The 17,745-nt window shown below is 40.5% G+C and overlaps 1 protein-coding gene across 1 annotated transcript; it reads left to right on the plus strand.

Moving 5' to 3' along the window:
* Positions 1–1,627: 1,627 nt before the first annotated feature.
* LOC139454546 (GMP reductase 2-like) lies at positions 1,628–17,627 on the plus strand. Its single transcript, XM_071236329.1, has 7 exons — positions 1,628–1,888; positions 6,665–6,784; positions 7,958–8,041; positions 8,910–9,083; positions 10,717–10,905; positions 11,642–11,844; positions 13,392–17,627. The coding sequence occupies exons 1-7, from the start codon at positions 1,802–1,804 to the stop codon at positions 13,588–13,590; spliced, it is 1,056 nt and encodes a 351-aa protein (XP_071092430.1). The 5' UTR covers positions 1,628–1,801; the 3' UTR covers positions 13,591–17,627.
* Positions 17,628–17,745: the final 118 nt, after the last annotated feature.

The raw sequence follows: 17,745 nt of genomic DNA on the forward strand, positions 1-17,745 counted from the left end.
ACCAACCAGTATTCTGGTGACTGACCTTCAAGGGTAAAATATTTAATGACTGCTCTATACTCAACAAGGGAGAGAGTTCTATGGATTTACATCTTCTTTAGTACAATGAACGTGATGTTTTGGTGTAGATACTAACACCGTTATCAAACAACACATCAAATGCCTGACAACGGAATTCAAAGAACCCTCTCCCATGTTCATGATACCAACTGCTAAATGACAATTAAACTGGGTGGTCGGGTAGCCTGGTGGTTTAAGCGTTCGCTTGTCACGCCGAAGATCCGGGTTCGATTCCCAAAATGGGTAAAATGTGTGAAGCCCATTTCTGGTGTCCTCCGCCGTGATATTGCTGGAATATTGCTAAAAGCGGCGTGAAATCATACTCACTCACTCACTTAAAGAACTGCTCTACACTCAGTTTTGTGTATTTTCAATGCTAAGGAAAAGAGTACCTCATAGTCCAAGTCAGTTATCAGAAAGACTCAGGACTGAAGCACACCAAATTTAGAAAACTCAACAAACAATATATTGTTGGATCATAGATTTTCGGACATCATATGTTTTCGTATCCCGATTACTCAATCTTATAACAAGGGATATGACGTCATACAGACATTGTAAATACTCAGACGACGTCCGAAAATCTATAACATTGGGATAATACTATATATATTGACTAGTTTAGTCCTTAGAAAACATTGAGTAGTAGGTCACTTAACCTAGATATATCGTCGGATCATAGGTCTTCGAACGTTATGTTTTTGGACAGCCATGTTTATCGCGATTATTCGTGCAATAAAGGGGGAGTAGCATCACACAGACATTGTAAATACTCAGATGATAGCTTGTTTTTAAGAGAAAGTTTTCTTTTAAAAATGAATGAGATGTTTAACAGTTGTTCATGTGAACAGAGAGAAAAATATGAATGTTTCTTAGCGTCCGAAAACCCATAACACGGGGATGTACAGGCTCATTTCCTTCCGATATCAGCTCGTGATTCCATAATAGCACATAACATCATTGTGTAAGAAGAGTTATTAATTCCATCATGGCATAAAATGTGGAGAAACATCAAATAGGATAATTTAATTATGACACATTTGAGATAACCCCGTGTTATGGGTTTTCGGACGCTAAGAAACATTCATTGCTTTCCGCTAATCACAAGAACAACCATTAAACATCTGACTTACTTATAACAGACAACAATCATCTGAGTTTTTACAATGTCTATTTGACGCCACGATCCTCGTTATAGCGGGAGTACTCGCGATAAAAATAGCCGTACAGACATATGACCCGACGATATCACACATTATCAGTTGGTAAATGTGGCATTTTCACTCCAACAAAATGACTGTTTTCCAAATATATCCAATAAGCAATCTCAAAAAGTAGTCCAAAGAAAGATCACATTACATCTTGCAAAATTTTACATCAAGTTACACAATATCATATGTCATGCAAATCATCTGCCTTTGAAAATGAAATCCCACACCATTCCCTATTTCGGTGCAAGTTAACCCGTGTCTACAAGCTCCATCCCAACGCGTGACGACATCGACATACTCCGATTTGTAGAAGGGGATTCGGTATCGCTGTGAGGAGTGCCACCAGAGATCCATACAGTGCTTATACTATTGGATTACAGTAGGAAGATAAGGTTAGGAGTTAAGTAAGATGGCACGAATATAATAATTTGCAGAGGAAGAATTAATAGACCACGCGAGATCGCGCTCATACAAGTGACTTTGTCAGTGACCGGAGAGAGTAGACAGTAGCAGATCAAGCGTTTTCCAAAATGCCGAGAATCGACAATGATATCAAGTTGGATTTCAAGGATGTCCTAGTGCGTCCAAAGCGCAGCACAATCAGGAGTCGCGCAGATGTAAGTTACAGATCTACTCTTGTCACATGAGGCTAATTATATCGGTACATGTCTCGTCATGGAGAATCGGGCTTGCCGGTTTCATCGTCGCTTCTTAATATTATGCCCTTCCATTACATTATTTTTTGTTTAGTTATTAATTTACTTACATATCCAAGCAGTCCTGTGATGAAAACTAAATTCTCGATTCTCTATGAGAGCTTAGAAAGTCAATAAGACCTAAAGACTTCTATTCTAATGTGGTTGCAAATAACCCAAGGTGTAGAGCTCAATGTTAGCTAATCACTGTCAGACAGACAAGAATAGCTCATGCCTCTGGCCCTAAGACTAACAACAGTACCTAGAAAGTCATGATAAAATATGAAAATTGTTTTAGTTATATATATTTAGTTCAATATAAATTGAAACATTACCTGCAATATTTTCTAATTCTACATTCAAAACACAATGACACTGTAATGACAAAACAAATGCAAACTGTTTGGTTATGTGATTGGTGATTGGGAATTGGTTGAGCATAATTAATATTTTCAGTAGGTTTAAAGGGTGCGTTCAGGATCGTTCAGGAATGTTCAGGGATCACTAGTGAAGATTGGTTGTAATCTGCATATATTTTGCTTTATTTACCGAAATTATAAATTTCACCTTAATACTTGATCCACTTCAGTGAGGTATAATAAAGTCAAACAGGCAGATATCCTGTATTCGTTTTTGTTTTCAAAATGACATCCCTAGACAAAACGAAGCAATGTTTCTTATGTACTCACTACTATTTTGACTTAGTTCTACAGATGGGAAGTCCAAGCATTGTGACACAGTAGACATGATGCTACAGTTTGTCACAGAGTAGCAACAAATGTTCTGTGTGTTGATGTTTCGGAATTTTACAATACTTTCGTATTTGTTCATCAAGATTTTCGCCTCTCTTGCTGTGTATAATGTAGGAACCTCAGCATGTTATTTAGCAATGTTAATGAAAAAAGGATCAGTATTTGAATTGGGAAACAAGTGATTTGCAAAGACGTGCTTCTGATAAATATTTTTGGCAGTAATCAATGCAGCAGTCAGCAAAATCATAGTCTAACTTCCATTTTGATTACCGCTGGGAGACCACTCAGAATTCTAAGCAGTTTTCTAAAATGTATGAGTAGATTTTAAATTGAAGGTTTAATGACATGATAAAGCATCCTTTTTGTTTCATACAACTGGGTCCGGATCGAAAGACTTAGTGTTGTATGTGTGCAATTAGCCCAGTATATGAGCACTCTATAAAGTCTAGGTTTCTAGGTTTGTCACCATACCCTTGCTTGTGGGTTTTACAAAAGTGGTAAATGTCTGCGACCGCATCACATGGGGCTTTCCTCCCACATGAAGCTGACACGCCATGATATAATTGAAATACTGTTAAGCCCAACTCACTCTCTCACAGACACATAATAGCTGCATATTTCCTCAGCTGTTTCAAGTACCATATTAAGTATGACCTACAACTAAACAGCACCACCATCATAACCAAGAGGACATGATGGTAGCTGAAATTGTGTCTAATTAACAAAATATTGAAACACTGAAAGTTTTTTGTGGCTTATAGGATATTTTGACTAAATTATGCAGAATCAGATATCACTTGATATTGTGCAGTTGATGGTGGTATCATGAAAATGGAGATTGCCTTGTACGTTGTAGTAGAAATAAGTATGTTTTGACCGTCAATATATCAGTCGGTGTTGAAACTAGCCCAAGTCTACCAGCTTCATCTGTCTCTTGACATCATCATGATCATTGTCAGTAGATATTAGTGTTAATGTATGGTCTTCAGCAAACCTTACTCGACTGAAAGACATTTTACTCGACTCAGACTGTGGACAAGTGGCTGAGGTCAGTGCTTGAAATAATTTTAAAACCCAACAACACAGTCAGGCAGGTGACCCATAAATGTTGCCTGCCTATCTTCAAGGTTACCTTCCCGCATTCAGACATTTAAAAAATTTAAAAATCGTGAGAAATAATTGCCTCTGTTGAAGTAATCTAAACAAGGAGGAGTTCTGATAAAACGGAATACGTAGACAGGCTTAAAAATATCTGCCAGACAATTGGGCAAGTAGAACTTAAAAGAGAATATCATGGGGCCCGACTAAACAGTTACCAGCCGCCGGCAGGCAGGCAGTTATTTCGGACAATTGCTGTAGTCCCAGATATATTACACCAGACATGTGGTTAAAGCTGCAACCTTCCTACATCTACTGGAGACTCCTGTCTGACACTTGCTGTAGTCCCAGATATACTACACCAGACAAGTGGTTAAAGCTGCAGCCTTCCTACATCTACTGGAGACTCCTGTCTGACACTTGCTGAAGTCCCAGATATATTACACCAGACATGTGGTTAAACTGCAACCTTCCTAAATCTACTGGAGACTCCTGTCTGACACTTGCTGAAGTCCCAGATATATTACACCAGACATGTGGTTAAACTGCAACCTTCCTAAATCTACTGGAGACTCCTGTCTGACACTTGCTGAAGTCCCAGATATATTACACCAGACATGTGGTTAAACTGAAACCTTCCTACATCTACTGGAGACTCCTGTCTGACACTTGCTGAAGTTCCAGATATATTACACCAGACATGTGGTTAAAGCTGCAGCCTTCCTACATCTACTGGAGACTCCTGTCTGACACTTGCTGAAGTCCCAGATATACTACACCAGACATGTGGTTAAACTGCAACCTTCCTACATCTACTGGAGACTCCTGTCTGACACTTGCTGAAGTCCCAGATATTTTACACCAGACATGTGGTTAAACTGCAAGCTCCATCTACTGGAGACTCCTGTCTGACACTGGCCACCAGCTGGGAAGACACACACACTCTAGGCCATGTGCAGCACATGGCTTGAACAGGAAGTTAATTAATGTAAATTTATTATTGATTGTTGGTGTCATATTTCTAATTATATATACATGATATATGGGAAGCTGTTGTCACACAATGATAAGTTAACAGTACAAATATGTATGACCAGATGGTGTGGTTTTGTTTTTGAAACCAGCCAGAAACAAGAAGTTTTACTTCTCAAAGATGCACTACTTTTATTTCCATTATTTCCAATTACATAAACATGATGAAAGACAAAGATGTGAAGATGAAATTGAAATATTCAGTTATATTTGTCTACCGATGTGTAACATATTAAACATGTACAAAAGATATCATGATGATATCAAAAGGATCGCTATAAACAGAGAGTGAAATGTGGGGTGTCCAATTGCCCAATCGTCATCAAGCAGTGTTAGAAATAAACTTTGAGATGCTTGTAGTCCTTGACTGTATCATGGAGTATGTGAACACTTCACAGTGAGAACATGGGTTTAACTTGTACATTTAGATAATAATGTACCCTCTCTCACTCACTCAATCACTCACTCACTCACTCACTCACTCACTCACTCACTAGGGGGCACGGGTGGCCCAGTCGTCTAAGGCGCCGTGATTCGCTGTGCAGAGTTGCCTCCCTTGGGCACGCCAGAAACCTAAGATTGTGGGTTCGAATCCCGGTTCGCCCTGATTATGTTTCTAGGTTTGTCAGCACCATACCCGTGCTCGTGGGTTTCACGGAAGTGGTAAACGTCTGAGACTTGCATCACTTAGCGCTTTCTTCCCACATTAAGCTGACACGCCGCGATATAACTGGAATAATGTTAAAAGCCGCGTTAAACCCAACTCACTCACACAACACTCACTCACTCACTCAACAATAGTGGAACTTGAAGTAAATGAACACTAAACAATGAGAACATTGTGTAAATTCCACATTGTGTAAATGTGTCAGTCCATTATGCAGATGGACAAAAGCCCACACAGTACAATGAATTACAGATTGTCTGTCCACAGTTAACTAGTTTTGTAAATCTTGTTTGATTGTTTGTTTGTTTGTTTAACACTGCACTCATCAATATTCCAGCTTCATGGGACCTGTAAATCTTGAGTCTAGACAAGTGACTTGCAACATTTATCCACTGGGGCAAATCAATCTGTAATTATGTTTGTTGATAAATAAAAGATTTCTGTATGAGAGGGTCACAGTGTTAGATGAGCATGTGTGCAGGAATTTATCTCGGATTCAGATCAAAGTGCCCCTGGCAGGCAAACTGGGGAAAAATATCATTTAGCATAAACTAGTAATGATAACGTCGTTCAGTTAAATATAGATCAGAACCATTTGCCATCAAAGTCTTTCCATTGCTGTTTGAAGTGTTTCAACAGGTATGTGTGATTGAGTATCTCCTCGCCTGAGAATATTATCGATGCATTGATATATTGGTGAACCGTGACATCCCTATTATATATATTAACATGAACATGATCATGATGATGAATTTGTGATTGTTTTTATTCTGATTCATGAATTTTTAAAGATGTTTGCTGTAGACCTGGGGATGGTGGGGAAGCCTAGTGGTTAAAGCATTTGCTAGCCGTGCCAAAGGCCTGGGTTTGATCCCCCACAGGGGTACAATGTGTGAAGCCCATTTCTGGTGTTCCCCGCCGTGATATTGCTGGAATATTGCTAAAAGCGGCATAAAATCATACTCACTCACTCACTCACTCACTCACTCACTCACTGCTGTAGACGTGGGTCCTAGATAGATTCCTGGTGTACCTTGGAAGACACAGCTCTCTGCTGTCTCCTGGCTGTATTTTACACAGATGGTAGGGTTCTCACACCGTCAACCACTAGATCTCTCATTGACCTATGTTGTGTTACCATGGTTACAGGTTGACCTCACAAGGTCGTTTATCTTCCGCAACTCCGGCCTCACCTACACCGGAATTCCTGTCATGGCAGCCAACATGGACACAGTTGGCACATTCGAGATGGCCAAGGCATTTGCCAAGGTAATATTTGGACTGTTATTAATTCCGATAAAACTTGGGGCTGTCGGGTAGCCTAGTGGTTAAAGCGTTCGCTCGTCACGCCGAAGACCCAGGTTCGATTCCCGACTTGGGTACATTGTATGAAGCCCATTTCTGGTGTCCCCCGCCGTGATAGTGCTGGAATATTGCTCAAAGTGGCGTAAAACTATATTCACTCACTCACTCCGATAAAACTTGCTGACCATCAAACCACAAAAAATGAAAAGTGGAAAGACTGCTGGCCATGTTGTCTAACGTGTCTAAGGACCTGCATATTCTCATTGTGTTTCTCTGTCATGCCTGATTCCAGATTTATGCTTTAAATGACTACTCATGATTTCCCCAACAGTCAACCCAAGGGAGTAAAATATGTTGATTACTAAATGAAGACTATCAAGAATCAGTTTGAATGATACCATGAGTAAATACCCGATGGCTGTGACCTCCTGTGAGTCCAGGGTGGCCCATCAGTCAGGAAGTGCTGCCCTGGTCCGAACTCCGGCGCAGTGGTGACTGAGCATAACACCACTGCCACAGGCTAATTTACATATCACGTGACCAGACTTTTCTCTTGTTTGTAAACAAACACGCTTTTTCAGAAATCAGTGTAGAACGGACTCATGCAAGTATTTGGGGTCGCTTAACATATTGTTTTGCATAATTATATAGATATGCTACTACAACTGCGACAGTGAGTTGCATGACAATATATATTTATGCATCAAACTGACCGTATCGCCAGCTCTCCGTTGGGCTTCGATGACAGCATGTGGAGCCTTACAACCAATGTTAACAAAAAAATAACTACGCAAAAACAAGTAGATTTTCACGTATTAGGATACTTTCTTAATGAACCTTAACCATTTTGTGACGTTTGTTTATGAAAATGTGTTGACTTGTCAAACATGAAACGGATGAAAAGCATATTCAATATCTTGAATGGACTGTGAAAGATGTGACGAATCGTCACATGGCGCTGGCCTGTGGCAGAGGTACTATGCTGGCTGGCTGCCGGCTGCATGGAACTCGGGGTAGGAGAGTGGCACCAGATTATGATACTGTGAGTAAATACTCGATGGCTGTGACCTGTGAGTCCAGGGTGGCCCACCAGTCAGGAAGTGCTGCCCTGGTCAACACTAATTTGTTGTGTTTCAGCACCAGATGTTCACTACCATCCACAAACACTACTCGCCTGCAGCCTGGAAGGAGTTTGTGGACAACAACCCCGAAACACTTGAGGTCAGTCATACCCCACAAACTTGTAAGGTGGCAGCAGGGATTGCTGCTTTCAAAAGTAACTGGCCCTTCTCCAAACTAACTGCCCAAAAATGAAATTGTGGAGGCTACGACTGAGTTACCCAGAGGGATCCGATTTTTTTTTAACTTCTCACCCCTAAAACGTCATGTCCTGCACTATGAGATTTAAGGGGCGGTCGGGCAGCCTAGTGGTTAAAGTGTTAGCTCGTCACACCGAAGACCCAGGTTTGATTCCCGACATGGGTACAATGTGTGAAGCCCATTTCTGGTGTCCCCCGCCATGATATTGCTGGAATATTGCTAAAAGTGGCGTAAAACCGTACTCACTCACTCACTCTGAGATTAAATCTTAGCCTCATTGTGATTTTTTTAGCAAATAAAGATGTAGTCGTACAGAGTATTACAAAATGTCGGCCGGTTGGGTCATTCTACTGAAATGATCTTTGAGTTAACCATTCACACAACCTCAACCCCCCTATGAAATGTTTTATCATCAAAATTTCATGATTCGTTAACAGTGTCCAATTAGAAAAAATAAAGCATACACAGAGAAGAGGTGAAATTTGACTAGCCAGACGGCCTTTTGTATTTTTAAGTGCCCCGGGCCAACGGGCCAGTAGCTAAATTGCCCCCTGTCCCACAGTGCCTGTAGACAAGTCTAAGCTCACGTTTCACCCACAAGTTTCAGACTAAGTGAAGTATTTCTCACGTGATGTGAAAATATTAAGTGTCTGTAAAGTGTGATATGTGTATGACTTGAAAGGTATAGGTTTATGAAAGTAACACAAGGTTCATAAAGGACCTCTGAGATGTGCCAAGATTGTCAAGTCGGCAGTTTGTTTGTCTGCAGCACGTTGCCGTGAGCGCCGGTATTGCCGAGGGGGACATGCAGAAACTAAGTGACATTCTGGAACTGGCGCCACAGATCAAGTTCATCTGTCTGGATGTTGCTAACGGTTACTCGGAACACTTTGTGCAGTTCGTCAGGGATGTCCGCAAGAAGTTTCCCAAAAAGACAATCATGGTCAGTAGCCGTAGAAACTAACATTTTTAGTCCACTAATGATAACTTAAAGGACAAATTTCTGCTAGTCCTTATGATACCTTAACTTTAGGGCAGTTTGGCAAAGACTATTGGACTAGTGCCAATGTCTAATGTTGGGTTAGAAGTGAGAAGTTAGAAGTCTTAATTACAGGAGCGGTCAGGGAGCCCAGTGGTTAAAGCGTTCGCTCGTCACGCCGAAGACCCGGGTTCGATTCCCGACATGGGTAAAAATTTTGAAGCCCATTTCTGGTGTCCCCCGCCGTGATATTGCTGGAATATTGCTAAAAGCGGCCTAAAATCAAACTTACTCACTCACTCACTCTTAATTACAATCTGCTCATTTTATGTAGGGAGGGTGGGCGTTTTCATTCATGAGTTTGGTAACAAAGATGAGACTGTTCACCCAGCACTTTGCACCAATGTCCGTGATGCAGGTTTGCTTGGCATGCATTATTTGAGGACCGGTCATTCATTATAGGAGTGGGTGGAATCAGGGGAGGGTCCTAAAAAATAATGCCTATTTTTGGGGAGGGTCGTGTAAAAAATGGACATTTTATGATAAATATGATTTTGCATATCTTTTCTGGGATGGTCATTAAACAGATGTTCAAGGACATTTCAAAGGTCTTCCAAACTTAAGACAAGTATTGAGGGGAGGTTATTATTTTCAGTACATCAGTGCATTCCAAATCTCTGACCCACCCATAGTATAATAAATGACCGGTCCCTTAGCTCCTTTTTGTGACCAAACTTGTCTCCGGAGTCTAAATAATAAACGAAATGACTGCTTCTGGCCATGTGACTCAGTTCTATACAGTTGTTTAGGTAGGTAGGTAGGTATTTAGGTAGGTTTTGGTTGTTTAATAGATGGACAGAGAGACAAACATACTAAGTACTGTATGCCCCACTACATTATGTTGAATATGATAAAAAGATGAAACTTAATGAAAACCTTTTTCAGATGGAGCTTTTTTCTGCAGGATCAGGTAGGTTGCCCAAAAAATTGGGCACCTGTTGTAGAATTAGGACTATTATATATAATGTAAGTCTTTGTTGTTACAGGCAGGTAACGTGAGTCAGTGTTGTTACAGGCAGATAACGTGAGTCAGTGTTGTTACAGGCAGGTAATGGGAGTCAGTGCTGTTAGAGGCAGGTAATGGGAGTCAGTGTTGTTACAGGCCGGTAATGTGAGTCCATGTTCTTAAAGGCAGTTAATGTGAGTCAGTGTTGTTACAGGCAGGTAATGTGAGTTTGTGTTGTTACAGGCAGGTAATGTGAGTCAGTGCTGTTACAGGCAGGTAAAGTGAGTCAGGGTTACAGGCACGTAAAGTGAGTCAGTGTTATTACAGCCAGGTAATGTGAATCTGTTGCAGGCAGGTAACGTGAGTCTGTTGCAGGCAGGTAACGTGAGTCTGTTGTTGCAGGCAGGTAACGTGAGTCTGTTGTTGCCGGCAGGTAACGTGAGTCTGTTGTTGCAGGCAGGTAACGTGAGTCTGTTGTTGCCGGCAGGTAACGTGAATCTGTTGTTGCAGGCAGGTAACGTGAATCTGTTGTTGCAGGCAGGTAACGTGAGTCTGTTGTTGCAGGCAGGTAACGTGAGTCTGTTGTTGCAGGCAGGTAACGTGGTGACGGGGGAGATGGTGGAGGAGCTGATCCTGTCGGGGGCAGACATCATCAAGGTCGGGATCGGCCCCGGCTCCGTGTGCACCACCAGGAAGAAGACTGGCGTCGGCTACCCACAGCTCAGTGCCGTCATGGAATGTGCCGACGCCGCCCATGGCCTGGGGGGACATATCATATCGGTGAGTAACAAGACAGGCTTCTCTGGGTTTATTCTTGTTTTTAATATTGGATTTAAAATATTTAGCTTATGTCTTTCTTTTTCAATGCAGTGATGTTTGTGAAATCCTCATTAGTCCATCCCCTGTCAGCCAAGGATCCCCAACAATTACTACTTGTCTTATGTATTAGCTACTGGATCTTACTAGGTACCACAAGTTCATCTGGAAACTTGTTAACCGGGACAAGTTTAGTCGAAATGGTACCATCTGGATTTGGTCTACATGATTTTTGTTGATTTCAACCAAGTACTTGAGAATATGCCTGAGACATCTAAAGTGAGAGAGTATGGTTTTACACCGCTTTTAGAAATATTCCAGCAATATCATGGCGGAGGACACCAGAAATGGGCTTCACACATTGTACCCATTACGGGAATCGAACCAGGGTCTTCGGCGTGACATGCGAACGCTTTAACCACTAGGCTACCCGCCCGCCCCACGAGACATCTAAAGACTAGAAACCCTAAAATGAATGATTGACAATAGGTTCCAACCCCAATTTTGTTAGAATAGATCTTTTAGAGTAGCTAGAGGCACATCCTGTAAGTTTTTTCAGTTCTTATTTGAATTGTTTTACATGAAAGGAAAACAGAAATATTCTGTTCCATTATAAGTATAATTCTTGCTATGGTTCAACGGCGACATAGAGACATGCACCCGGTTGATGATCTGTGCGTCTCTCCCCTCTTCTCCACAGGATGGGGGCTGCACGTGCCCCGGTGACGTGGCGAAGGCGTTCGGAGCGGGTGCGGACTACGTGATGCTCGGGGGCATGCTGGCTGGACACAACGAGTCGGGAGGGGAAATGATCGAGAAGAATGGCAAGAAGATTAAACTGTTCTATGGGATGAGCTCAGCCACTGCGATGAAAAAACATTCTGGAGGGGTCGCTGAGTACAGGTAGGCCTCTCCATGTTCTCTCCATGGGTATATGCACTAAGGGGCTCAAGGTATATGCCAATAGAGGTCTCATGGTATATGTGCTAAAGGGCTCCAGGTATATGCCAATAGAGGTCTCATGGTATATGTGCTAAAGGTCATGGTATATGCAATAAAGGTCATGGTATATGCACTAAAGGGTCCAGGTATATCCACTAAAGGTCATTATATATGCACTTAAGGGCTCCAGGTATATCCACTAAAGGTCATGGTATATGTGCTAAAGGGCTCCAGGTATATCTACTAAAGGTCGTGGTATATGCACTTAAGGGCTCCAGGTATATCCACTAAAGGTCTCATGGTATATGCACTAAAGGGCTCCAGGTATATCCACTAAAGGTCTCATGGTATAAGCACTAAAGGGCTCCAGGTATATCCACTAAAGGTCTCATGGTATATGTGCTAAAGGGCTCCAGGTATATCCACTAAAGGTATCATGGTATATGCACTAAAAGGTCCAGGTATACTAGAGGTCTCATGGTACAGAGCTACAGATAAGCAGCGTATTTCCATAAAATACCCATCCCCCAAAATATTCAAAACCCAATTACTTTAAATTAACTTGTGGAAAGAAATGCATGCATTAAGTGAAAAACTCAAATGTATAAAAACAGCATGCGAAAATACCCAATGAAGCTTTTACAGCATGCATACAATGGAGCTAATATCCGAAACACAGTTATGAGCTAATTTACTTTCCGAGTCAAGCCTTTAGTTAGAACCCTTATATAAACTACTCAAAAGAAGTTAAGTATCACCTGATTCTTTCATATTACAATAGTTAATCTCTCATGCCATGACAGATTAACATTACCAATATGAAAGAATCGGGTGATCCTTAACTTCTTTCGAGTAGTATACATCTAAAACATCATTTCATATATTTTTTAAAGCTCAAAATGTTAGCTCATTTTGGGAAAACCCCAATAGAGTGATGAATAGATGAATGAAAAATTATTGGTCCACCCAATGAAAAATGTAATAACCCAATTAAAATAGAAACCTTCGAGTTAAAACTCAGTTGCTAAAAAAGGTATCTGAAGCTCTGTGGTATATGTACTAAAACTCTTCAGTATATGTGCTAGATGTTATGGTATATGTGCTAGAGGTCTCGTGGTATATGTGCTAGATGTTCATGGTACATGTGCGAGAGGTCTTCAGTATATGTGCTAGATGTTCATGGTACATGTGCGAGAGGTCTTCAGTATATGTGCTAGATGTGTCATGGTATTTGTGCTAGATGTCTCCTGGTATATGTACTAGAAGTCTCCTGGTATATGTGCTAGAGGTCTCCTGGTATATTACATATGTTTCAGTATTTTCGTTTTCATTCAAAAAGGTATAAGGTCAACACTACCATTCAAATTAATGTTTGTCAACTCCATTGACTTCATGAATTTAAAACACTGATATGTACTTCAATTCTAATCATAAATCTGCACTTAAGTGTTCAGAGGATTTCCAAAGAAGTGAACAATGAAGTGAACCTATTGTTGTTGTTATTCCAGGGCCTCTGAAGGGAAGACAGTTGAGATCGAGTACCGTGGAGAGGTCGAAGCTACAATTCAGGACATTCTTGGGGGTATCAGGTCCACCTGTACATATGTTGGGGCATCCAAGCTGAAGGAGTTGAGTCGCAGGACAACATTTATACGCTGTACACAACAGCTAAATGAAGTCTTCACAGCCTTTACCACCCAACATTAGCTGCTTCAATCCATCCAGCTTAGAGTGATCTCCCCTTGTTTAAAAACATGGCACAATAGTGGTGTTGATTGCTGCTAGCAAGCCATTTTTGGGTTAAATTATTTGTTTTTGTAAGCTAAGTGGACAATTAGATTATATTTCATGTATGGTAATATCTGTGCTTATACAAGTGAATATATTTTGCATCCTTTAACATCTCCAGTAGTCAAGCTCCTCACAGCGATAGTACGTTCCCGGAGCTCTCTATACTATCGCTGCCACCAGTCAAAACTCCCCACTGTGAATAGATGGCCACAACCATGCTTGGAGTTGAACTCGCAACCGAATGACCGTTATGTTTACAAACAAGTGACGACTGTCGTGACGCCGAATACACTTATCGCTGCTAAATTACTTTCTTCGTTTGTCAATTTGAATTTCTGTTTCATTAAAACTATTGTGTTATTGATATAGTAAGAATGTAAGGGAGAAGTTGGTTGATTTTCCGTTAGTCTGCAATCTCGAACCAATCTGATTATCAAAACAACAAAGTAAATTCATCTGGAAAACATGGTCAGTCGTAAACCTTTTCAAATTGAAATATGATGGCACTCCCAAAGACATAAACAAAAGTATAAACGTTACTACATATGGGGTTTGAGGGCAAATTTCAAGATTCTTGTAATGGCCGCGCCCACACTGGTGGCAGCGATGTTACCGAGAGTGTAACGAAGGTGTCACGCGCTGGGAAGGAGCTTGCTCCAGTAGTAGGCAAGGGGAGACCACTGAGATTTGCTGGTTATGGGTTGCTTCCCTTGACTATTCTGACATGTGACTGTTTATTGTCCTGTGCCATGTGTCGGAGGGCTGTGTGGGTAGTGAAGATAGTTTGGATGAATTGTCTGGAAGCTCGGCACCTTTTGATAGCATTTACTTGTTTGTATGAACACCTTTACTCTTGTAAATTGTATGGCAAGCTCAAAATTAGATTTGGGGAATTAATTATTAAATTGTGAATTTACGTATTTGGTGAAGCATAATATGAACAAACAATGAAACAAAGTTGAAAGAAATCTTGGGTGAGCATCTCAATGTACCCAAGTATTACTGAGGTATTATGACCAGAACAAACCGTGTCAATTATCAATCTTTTAATTCATATACAATCTTTATGTTTCTTTCTCAATGTTTCCCCCATCTTAATATGCGCAAGAATGTTAACTAGAGCTTATATTTTGTTTCTTTGTCCGAGAAACCATCATCAAGATGACTCCAAAATCATTTTATAGTATTTATGAACCATAAACATTTTATTGATTAACTCCCAAATAACTAAAGATTTCCGTATTGGGGATAATTTCTAAATTTTGTTTACTTTATATTTTGTGTATTCAATCTTTGATATGGAAGGACTGCTGAAATATTTATCAAAACATGTATAGGAAACATATTTGTCTTGTATGCTGTTGCCATTTTTAGAAGCCCATGGATATTTTGGGTTACCCTGGTAAAATTGGTTCCTGCAACCTATGCTGAAACAATCAAGTGGTCAGGTTCACGCCTGTGTTGATGGTGTTAAAGTGTTCTGACAACAAGATGACAGGTGCTTTTGCATGTCCAGTATATGACGAATTGTGAGATAATCACTCGGGTAGTGTTTGCCGTCAGTCCACGGCTCTTTTTAGCAGTTATGGCCTGATGTAACTTGTGGTTGGTTGGTTGGTTTGTTGTTTAACGCCTCACTCAGCAATATTCCAGCTATATGACGGGTGTGTGTAAATAATCAAGTCTGGACCTGACATTCCAGTGATTAATATCATGAGCATCGATCAATGCAACTTGGATCGATGACATGCATCATCCAAGTCAGAGAGCCGGACCACCCAATCCTGTTTGTCGCCTCTTAAGACAAGCATAGTCGCCTTTTACAGCAATCATGGGTCAATCAATCAATGCAATTGGAATTTGATCAACCAAGTCAGCAAGCCTAACCACCTGATTCCATTAGTCGCCTCTTACAAGCGTGGGTTGCTGAAGACCATTTCTAACCTGGGTCTTCACAGATAACATCTTCATTGACGTTTTTGTAAACATTTCCCAGCATTACAATCCAAGAATAAGAAGATGAGTGTTATCATGTAGACAGCTCCCAGGGCAACCAGAAGTAGTTGCTTTGTAGACATCTGAAAATGCTAATGCATTTTGGAAAACTTTTGTACACCATTTTTATCACAGTAACCAAGATGATTTCTGAACACTTGTATTTGTTGACGTAGACCGGTGACACTCCCGACTGGTAGTCTTGAGTTTCATCCTATTGTAGAACCTTTACGTCCTGTTAGCTATACATGTTTATTGTGGGCTCTACAACTGCTACAGTGGGTGTGACGTTTTGTTTAATGTTCATTAGCCATTGACCTTGAGAACTTACAGTTTGGAAATATATATGTATTTGTGTTTTTGGTGTGTATTTGTTGTTTTATCTAATCAGATAGTGTTGAAATGGTGAAAAATGAAGGGATACAGAGAGAGCTGCTCACTGTGATAGATTTGTAGGTGTATAGGTGTATGAACAAGGGAAGCAAAATCTGAGGGTAAAATATATTTTTTGGGGTCATTTTATTCCACATTTAGAGGGACTCCTGTGTTGTGATAATTATACAGTAATTATTTTTGGGAAACGTTTTCTGAGATATCTAACCGCAATCTTCTTTAATGTTGAATGGTTTGTACCCAAGTACAAGTGGTAGCAAGTTGTTTTGCAAACACCTGGTATCATCACTATTGGATAGCAATTCATAAACACATGGTATCACTATTGGATAGCGATTCATAAACACCTGGTATCATCACTATTGGATAGCAATTCATAAACACATGGTATCACTATTGGAGAGCGATTCATAAACACATGGTATCTTCACTATTGGATAGTGATTCATAAACACCTGGTATCATCACTATTGGATAGTGATTCATAAACACATGCTAATACAGTCATTATCTCCACAAATTAACAATGACTGATAAATCATTATGAAGAGGCACTAGGAATCTCACAGACTTCTATTTATGGTGTTAGTTAACAGTGTTGAGCATGTGAATCAGAAAGCAGTGATTTTGCTCAAGACAAAACGCAGAGGGATATATTCATCACATGTCAACTTGGGACATTCTTCTTTATCTTGATAAAATTTGAAAAATATCATGAGGACATTTTGTATGACAGTCGGAGGTTTGAAAACCCAGTAAGTGTTTCGATCTTGATGTTGATGTTCCAGAGGTATAGGAAAGTTCCACGAGTTCATTCTCAAGCATTCCCAGCCCAGCCCTGTATACAATGCCATATGCCTTGAATGTTTCAGTGAACATGATATACATCTGAGGGGCGGTCGGGTAGCCTAGTGGTTAAAGCGTTCGCTCGTCACGCCGAAGACCCGGGTTTGATTCCCGACATGGTTACAATGTGTGAAGCCCATTTCTGGTGACCCCCGCCGTGATATTGCTGGAATATTGCTGAAAACGGCGTAAAACCATACTCACTCACTCACTCATATACATCTGAAAATATCGAGATAAGGACTAAGTCTTAATTTGAAAGGCATTTAGAAGTGATCCACGTAAGACCATTTAGTTCACTGCAAAGACTGTCAGATAACGTTCTGGCCAATCAAATTACAGCTTTCTAAGGAGGGATGAAGTGTGAATATACTACCTTGAATGATAGTGGATGGCTGTTTCCACGGCAACATGTTACTTGTTTGTTATGAGAGTGTTAGTATTGTTTTGTCTGTTGGACTTGCATTAAAACCTGAATGCTGCCGAGTTGTTTGTCTCTTTATGATGGGCACAGGTGGCCCAGTTGGCAAAGCTGCTGCATTTCTCTGTGCAGAGTTTTGCCCTTAGCTGTGTCTGGATCCACTAGTTGTGGGTTTGATTAATTTGATTAACCATGACATTTTTCAATGTTCTGCACACATATCACAATTCATGTGTGACTTCATCGCCATGAAAGTATTTCCTTCTCAAAACCATTTTGATTACGAATAATGAATTTTAAATTATAAATGACTTACAATGTAAAGTTAAGTATTATGAGAAAGATTGATTTCTAATTGTTCAAAATGAATCGGGTTTTGATCATTCTATTGAATTTGGTAAAAATTGTTGTTTGAA

The sequence above is a fragment of the Haliotis cracherodii genome, unplaced genomic scaffold, assembly GCF_022045235.1.
Source record: "Haliotis cracherodii isolate W230 unplaced genomic scaffold, xgHalCrac1.p SCAF_10, whole genome shotgun sequence".
Classification (NCBI taxonomy): domain Eukaryota; kingdom Metazoa; phylum Mollusca; class Gastropoda; order Lepetellida; family Haliotidae; genus Haliotis; species Haliotis cracherodii.